The sequence below is a fragment of the Macrobrachium rosenbergii genome, chromosome 59, assembly GCF_040412425.1.
Source record: "Macrobrachium rosenbergii isolate ZJJX-2024 chromosome 59, ASM4041242v1, whole genome shotgun sequence".
Classification (NCBI taxonomy): Eukaryota; Metazoa; Arthropoda; class Malacostraca; order Decapoda; family Palaemonidae; genus Macrobrachium; species Macrobrachium rosenbergii.
The window spans coordinates 33,972,114-33,981,076 of record NC_089799.1 but is presented as its reverse complement, the minus strand read 5'-3'; the positions used below and the strand labels follow the sequence as shown (position 1 = coordinate 33,981,076).

Genomic DNA, 8,963 nt, shown 5'->3' with positions numbered 1-8,963 from the left:
CTGGCTGATTGAGACTTTGCCCTTTGGCATAGGGGCAAGTGTCTTTATAATTAACAATTAATGATTCATGATACTCCTATAAATTTCCTCACTGGGTGTAATACACTATAGCAAAATCTCGTACTGATACGAGTGTTCGTTACAGAATAATTGCAAAAAATCGTACTTGCACTGTCTGTGAAACCCATAGTAAAGTGGGAAAATCTAGTATCAGTGTGCACCGATGGCGCTCCTAGTATGAAGGGGAAAGAAAAGGGACTTGTTGGTCTGATGAAGAAGAGTGCAGACATCCCCAGCATCGTAGATTTTCACTGCATAATACACCAGGAGGCACATACTTGTGGCAAAACTTAGGAACCGTGAACTACAAAATGTGATGCAGTTGGTTGTAAGAGTAGTGAATTTCATTATTTCACGACCACTAAATCATCGCCAGTTTCACGGACTGCTGGAGGAATACGAGACAGAATATGGCGATTTGTTGATGCATAACGAGGAGAGATGGTTATCTCTTGGCAAAGTAATCGAACGATTTTTCAGTCTCCTTCCTCAGATTCGTGAATTTCTTGTTAGTAAAGGAAGAACTGAGCCAGATTTGGAGAATCCACAGAGGATTATGAGATTAGCTCTGTTATCTGATATCACTTGTCACCTGAATTCCCTGAACTTGCAACTGCAAGGGAAAGAGAAGCACCCAGGCAGTATGTTGCGTGCAGTTACTGCATTCCAAAATAAGATCACAGAACTATTCATACCTGACAGACAGTTTGCACATTTCTCAACACTCAGAACAGCCACCTCAAATGACCTGCAACTTTTGCATCACTTCAATTATGATGAGTTTGAAACCGTATTGGAGGAGTTGAGAGAAGAGTTTGAACCACGATTTAAGGATATAAGAAAGTACAAGGAATTTTTCAGTTTTATTGAGAACCCTTTTCGTGTGCCAGCATCATCTCTGACCCCAGTCATCCAAGACCTCTGTCATGATCATGCTGCCGTACAGTGCGAGATAGTTGAACTTCAAGCAAACGACATCCTTCAAGCTGAACTGAAAACCGGTGTCTACCACTTTTGGAACATGGTTTCTGATACAGATTATGCAGCTCTGAAGAAATGTGTGCAAAAAGTAATGTCATTTTTCGTTAGTACAGAGACATGCGAGTCAACATTTTCGACAATGAACATTGTGAAAATGAAGCAAAGAAACCGACTGACCAGTGCACATCTTGACTGTCTAACAAGGATTGCAGTTACAAATTACAAGTACGCCATGAAAAAAGTAAAAATGGGATTGGCACATTTCCGCACATCACATCATTAAAGTACCGGTAGAGGGGTAAGTGTCCTACTGTAATTATGTAACATTATGTAGGAAAATTATGGGTTTTTCTTGTGGTGCGACTCTCAGAGTGAATGTAGTCTACTAAAGTGGCTCTCTTGCAAAAATTAGTGAATACCACTGCTATAAAGGGAAAGACTTTCATATAGAGTAGTTACTGTAAAACTGTCAAGTCTCTAATAAAGAAAACGAAATAAATATGTCATAGAGACTAAAGAAAACTAGTACATTTCATTATGAAGGGAATACTGGTATAAATAGTAACACATGCGCGCACACAAAAGAGCGCGCGCGTACGTAAACCTTCACACACACAATTATATATATATACATACATACATACATACATACACATACATGATATACATACATACATACATACATATATACATACATATTGAAGTCATGGCATTATCTGAAAAGACTATCTTTATGTTTAAACTGAATCAGTCTGTACTTCTTTTTCTCTTCGGGTAATCGTCTCAGGAAGAAATTTGAATGGTTCACGTTTACTTCCATTTACTTCTTGTAGTCGATGTGTAGTGCCTGGGTTTGTTGCGGGCTAAACAGAATGGAAGCCTCGCGTGATTCTTGATTATGTAGCCAAAATTCGTCGAGTTTTGTCCACCAATTTAGCTTAGGAGTTGTTTTAAGTCTTTTGGTAAATTGTGTAGTACTGACTACCTTTGAGAAATATCATGCTTGCTCCTGAAAAATGAGAAGCATAACTCTCGCCTCTATTCTAAGAGGCAGCAAGACGACCATTGAATTAAAAATTTAAACGGCGCCAAGCGGGGATAACGGAGCGACCTTTTTCGTTCGTCGTAATAGCAGGGACGCTTGCTACCCGGAATACTTATAGCGTCGCATAATTTATGCCGTAATATACGGTAAGAAAATGAGAGTTTGTTTTAGTGAACTTAAAGATATCTAGAAGGGAAGCTGCCATAACGACCTTTTATGACCATTAATCATTTTTACGCTTCTTGACGTTGTGGAAACTAGACAAAATGCACCATTGCCTGAATGTACCAGACCGAATGCACCATTATCCTAGACCGAACGCAACACCAGCCTGGTCTAAATGTACCATTTTTAAATAGTCTGAATGCACCACAGTGTATAAAAATGCTTTTGGTATCATTAATTTTTGTCATTCTTACTAGAAACTGGTTAAATCTCAAAGATTTTAGCTTGTTAAAAGCAGTTATTAAGTAATTTAAAGAATAGAGTGTCTTATTTCTTTACTAAAGCTTTTATATCATTCATCCTTTTTATCATATTTGATATCAATATTTATTTTATTTCATTTACTCCAGCTAAGTCTATAGGATATGAATTTTTCTGGCAGAAGTCTTAAAGTGTCTTGTTGGTTTTGTAATATTCTATTTTTATTCACAAACAGTTAGGCTTGTGGTTTAAATTAAAATGTAGCTACCTAGCAAGGTAGTAAAGTTTTAAATTTCTCCCTCATAGCATAATGTGTTTGTTGGTTTTGTAATATTCTGTTTTTATTCAGACTTTTTCAAATGATTCACTTTATCAAAGAAAATAATCCTGCAAAGTGAATGTATATAGTTACCCAAAGAACATATGTTAAGTGAATTAAGTTGGTGCATTGGGACCATAAGGAATAGTGCATCTAATGGGTTAGTTTTAATCTTCTTCTCATTGAATAATGTGTTTGTTGGTTTTGTAATACTCTTACTGTATTCAGACTTTGTAAATGATTCACGATATCAAAGAAAATAATCCTGCATATAGATGCCTATATAGTTCCCCAAAGAGCAAGAGTTACGTGAATTATGTTAGTGCACTGGGACCACAAGGAAAGATGCACTAATTAGGAAGTGGTACACTGGGACCAGATACTCGATATATTTGGACCATGATGGTGCATTCAGACTAGTGTTGGTGCACTGAGGCAATGGTGCATTGAGGCAATAGTGCATTTAGTCCATAAACCTACGTTGTTATAAAAGGCAGACCCTACTGTAGGCCACCCTTGCCTAGTTAACTTTATAGGTAGGAAAACTTGTAAACTCCCTGCTCAATAGGTTTTCTCTAGTGAACCTCCCGTTTTCTACGGTGCCTTTTCCCGTGACCTTAGGTCGGGGTACCTAGCCATGTTTTATTTATGTAAGTGTTTGGCAGGGGCCCCGGGCACCTGATGCAGTTCGGGCTTGAATACTTCGGGGAACTCTTTCAGAAGTGAGGCATACTGGTGCGGGGCGATGGAACAGACTGTGGGCGTGCTGGGGCCTGTCGCCAGGGGAAGGGACTGGCAGGATTCGGCGTCCAGCAGGCGCTTGCAGCCGACGTCGACTGCCAGACCAAAGTGGGCCAGGAAGTCCGCACCCAGGAGTGGGGTCCTCACGTCTGCAATGATGAAACTCCACTTGTACCTCCAGCCAAGGATGGAGACCGACAGGAGCTTGGTGCTGTAGGAGAGGATGGGGGACCCGTTGGTGGCTGTCAGGAAGGCAGCAGGGTCCGACGGGCGTTTGCGGTCCTCTCTGGATGGCGGGAACACTGAGCGTACGGCCCCAGTGTCGATCAGCATCATCCTGCCGGAGATGGTGTCACAGACGTAAAAAACCTACTGGTGCTGGGCTCCTGGGTGCTTCTGCTGCCATGGCGGCCTGTGCTGTTGGCCGCCGCCGCACCAGTTTTTTGGGTGGGCAAAAGGGCAGGGGGGCTCACAGTTCCGGGCGTCCTTGCTGTACCGCCAGTGGTAGTAGCAAGGCCCCGGCAATTGCTTCTTTTGGTGAAGGGTTGGCCGCCTCCTGATGATGGCGTTTATCAACTCTTCTGCGGTTTCCTCTGGCTGGATGGAGTTGATGGGGTGTGCGGGCATGGATGCCCACTTCGCTGCCCTCGTGGAGTCAGTCAGCTGCTGTGCCGTTTTAATCAGGTCCTCGAGGGGCAGGGTGTAAGGCTCTAGGATCTGGGTCTGAACCTCCAGGAGGAGCTGACAGAGGAAGGTCTCCCTCGACAGGCTTATGTCTGTGTGCCTGCCGCTGCCGTCCGTCCTGGTAGGATGAGAGGGTCCTGGATGACGTTCTACGTCTCCAGGAGGTTCTGGTCGTGCCGGGGGTTGTTGGCGAGGTCGATTGCGCGGGCGGCTCTCTGGGAGATCAGCAGGGAGCAGGTCTCGACAAGAGAGGCCTTCAGCTTATGGTAGGTGGCAGGACTTGCAGCAGACATCCACGGGGCAATCTTCCTGTAAACCTCCTCTGGGGGGGCGTTGATTACGATGTCTGCCTGCAGCACTTCATTGGTCAGTCCTGCCAACCTGAACTGCCCCTCGACCCTGTAGAGCCATGATGGCAGGTTGTTGAGTGCGAACGGCGGCAGCTTTATGGCGAGGGCGGACCTTGCTTGGTCCATCAGGAAGGGCAGCGCACTAGGAGCAGGTACCAGCGTGGAGGAGCGCACGAGCCTCGGCGTGGGGGAGGGCGCGAGTGGGTTTTGCGCAAGGGAGATAACAGACTTCGCGAAGTTCGCAGTTATTTGTATGTGGGAGGGAATGTCTGCGTCCATGGTCGTTTCTGCACTCTCACTCGGAGTGTGAGTTACACTCGCGTCAATACATGCTTGGGAGTGTGCCGTGTGGGTCCACTATTGACGCTAATGACGCCGGTGATCTGCCGATGAGGGTCAGTACGCCCGAACGCTTTGTTAAAGCACCGTAGTTAGTCCGTTAGGGGCGTGGGGTAGTTCATCGGGCCAAGACTAAGTCGCCGTTTGGGTCCGTTAATGGCTCCAGGAACCACTCCGGGGTCACCAATGTGAAAGGGTGCAAAAGAGAGAGGAGGTAGACATTGACTGCTAGTTTATTAAGGGAGCAGGCTGCTTATAAAGTGGCGTGCGGACGTCAGTACAAAGACATACAAGGACGTACAGGTGACCCAAGGTCAATTGTTCTCAGTGTGAAACAGGACAGGTAAATACAGATAACGTGACACATAAAAATTAACAGATTAGACACAATAATGCTCTGACACATGTACAAACAAAAAACAAAAAGGGAAAAGAAGAGAAGTTATAGTGCTGTATATCGTGAGTTGAAAAAATCTGGTATCAAGCCATTTCATGTTATCAGCAAGCCCAACATCACGCAGCAACAGAGAGAGGAGACCGTGCATGGTTTTGTGGTTCATTTCTTAAAGATGGGGATGAAGCTGACTTTCTCCATGTTGCCGCATCAGATGAATCCTTCATTTACACAGTCAGGAAGCCAAATCATAAAAATGACATCATTTGGGATGCAAAGTTGGATGATATCAGCGATGACATGTGCTATCGCCAAGTTGTGAAATTTCCTGAATGTTTAGGAATTTTTCTCTGTTTCACAGCCAAATGGTTAATGTGGATCATCAACGAAAAAGGACAGTCATGGAATGGCGAATACTTCAAAGAAACTGTGCTTACTGGTGGAGTATTTCCTTTCCTCAAAGATCCTGAAAATGTGTTATCTGTTGAAGAAGTCACATTTTTGCATGATAAGCGCCATGTTTCAAGGCTCTTCAGACATAGGAACTGCCTTGAAACAGTGGTATCGATTTCTTCTCGTGAAGTGTATTTCCAGGTAGCTCCCCTGACCTTAATGTGTGTGAAAACATTGGTAGTATCTTAAAGGATCGTGTTGAAGCGCGCACAGTGAACTATGATGGTATACCAAGCCTCGACGATCTGTAAAGAGAGGTGACCGAAGTGCTCAGGGAAATGGAGTTTGAGTCTAAACTTTTTTGCGATTTGCTGAAATCATACCCCTCAAGAATGCAGGCTGTGGTACAGGCAGATGGAGGCCACACAAAATATTAAATACTCAGAGAGAAACTTAAATAAATACCTGTTCTGAATTACTTTTGCTTGTGTCCATATCAATTTTAGTTTATGCTGTAGAGGGGGGCCTCTAATTTCGAAACACCATGTATACATATACATATATATATATATATATATATATATATATATACATGGTTTGGGTATGTATAATAGATATATTAATTATTAATTATTCCTGATTTTCCCATAGAATAAGCATGGTTTAAAGTACGTCAGTAAAAAAGTGATTAACTTTATAACAGATGGTATGGAAATCCAGTCCTACTTGGTCAGGATTCGAATATGGCTGGCGAGTCTCCGACATACAAACGCACACACATATATGTATATATATGCATATATATGTATATGTATATATATATGTATATATGTTTTCACGTTCACGTCTTACAATCACCTATTTCTTTAACGAAATTTTCGGATTCTCAGTAAGATAAAGAAGACATTGATCGAACAGTGTTTGTAAAATTCATTCACTTAATATCTATTAAGCCACATCTTACCGAACATGTAGAAAGCCCGTCAAAGTCATTGATTCCTTGATTCAGATGTTCGATGAATTATTCAGTGAATGAATATGCGATGGCCTTTTATCGGTCTGATTCCCGTCCTAATGACAACGTTGCGTCTGCCATTCCTTTCAACTAAACACGGCAATGTATATGTATATAGAGGTCCCAATGCGGCGTTAACTCTACGGGGGAAACACGCCTCCCATTCCCCATCCCGACGAATCACCTGCTCCCGGCCCAACCCCAGTCCACCGAACCCTCTGCCAACTACCCCAGATCCCCGGTACGCTATGTCTATAGATCCCCCCGGGGTGTAAATGTGGTAAATGTGTGTGGTTGCAAATGAACGGGGCCACATGTAAATGATGTTCTCTCATTGGTTTAGAGGCACTAAGCGGCGAGGGGCTTTGATGTCGCCGACCAATTTGGGAACTGTCAGAGCCACGTCGTTGCCTCGGGACACAGTGACATGTTGCCGAGAGTAGGGTTATATTACGTTTATATTTCATAGACCATTCTTTTCTAATAACGTTCCTTTTCCTCGGGGATGCTTTGTGTATGTATGAGTGTGTGTGTGTGTGTGTGTGTGTGTGAGGCGGCAAGCTCTGTATGAGTACACGTGGGTGTGCCACTCGACCTTTCTCCAGCGATCTCACTTGATTTTAATAGCAACACAGAGAATTTGTCTCTTTTTATCTTGCCTTGAGTTGTCGGTTTAGAATAATATAATTTTGCATTTACCTGTCTTTTTTCTTATTTCTTAATCCCTGAACCCACGCACCAAGCACAAACTTTTCCTATATCCTTTACTATTTCTTGTTTTTTTTAATTCATGGTGTTTCCAGTTCACTCATGTTCACACATCTCACTTTTGCATGACTTCTGTATTTATAACAATTTTTTCAGGGCAATATAATTGACGAACACACATTGTACACTTCGGTAATCTACCTTTGACTTTTGTGTGGGATGCATCTCTGAAAATAGTAGTATATGTAAAGCAAGACCTGATATGTTTCAATATGAATATACACATGCCAATACACATGTTCTTTAGCGTAAAGTTTTTCTCTTGTAGGGTAGAGGACGCTCAGAGAAAAACAACACAAGGGTTACTGGCATATTCATACTTGAATTGGTGAATCGTGAATGAACCCCCTGTAAAGAAAACATTTACACTATTGGCTGTTTCACATATCGCCAGAGGAAGCTCATCAGCAACGCGTCACATCACCGCACACACTGACTCATCCATCTCTATATTGTACGCACTCTCAATCTTCTTGATAGTAAGCCACTTCCATTCCTAATACGACTTTCACCCCATCTAATTCATACTCTCCTCCTCCATCATAGTACTACAGAAATTCTCCAGCCTCTTGCCCTCCATTCAGTCAACAGACCAAAGAATGTAAAAATTACTTTATACATCATTTTCCTCCGCCAACCTTTTTACCACTTCTGGTACCTTCGCATTTTTCACCACAGTTCTTTTTTGGCATGCGCTGAATATTACACAAACAGTTCATCTCAACAGATTCGTCATTTTCCTTTTCATTTGCATTCAGCAACCCCTTCACATGCTCCCACCTTTTCTTCTATAGAAGCAGCAAATCTCTTCCCATTCTTTTGCTCCCTTTCTGCTTCCTTCATAGTGTCACCTATTCTGTGACACCTACTGTCTCATCCTATCAACATCTGTTTTAACTTCTTCCAAATATCTAAACACACCAACAGCCCCCGTTCTTTCAACATATATTAACAGTTATTACTTCTTCCTGACTGGCCTTACCCTTACAGCCATATTCTTACATTTCTTATCAGTTTTCTGCTCTTGGAAGCACTTTTAAAAGTATTTCACTGGTTTCAGAAGTTTTTCTTCACGATTCCCAGTCAGTAGGCTACTTATCATCTGCAAATATTAGCCATTTCACACACCATTCATAGCTAATTTTCTTATCCTAAAATGTGTGCCATTTTTCTGACTTATTGCATCATTCCATTCGTAAATGTATTGAATAGCAATAGAGACATTACAAAACCTTCTCTCATCATTGTAACTTATATTCATTCCAACATACATTTTGCTTCCACAATAAAAACTTTAATCACTCCCACATTCTATACCAAATATCCTCAACACCCTTCACAGTGCTTCTATATAGTTTGTCTTTAGCTTTTCCTAGGCCCATGTATGCCAGTGCAAAGATTAACATTTACCTTCACACTTCTCATATATTTGTTTCATGACAAATACT

General features: G+C 42.3%; 1 protein-coding gene across 1 annotated transcript; it reads left to right on the top strand.

Moving 5' to 3' along the window:
• Positions 1 to 376: 376 nt before the first annotated feature.
• Positions 377 to 1,324, top strand: LOC136837680 (general transcription factor II-I repeat domain-containing protein 2A-like). The gene has a single exon (XM_067102554.1). The coding sequence runs from the start codon at positions 377 to 379 to the stop codon at positions 1,322 to 1,324; it is 948 nt and encodes a 315-aa protein (XP_066958655.1).
• Positions 1,325 to 8,963: the final 7,639 nt, after the last annotated feature.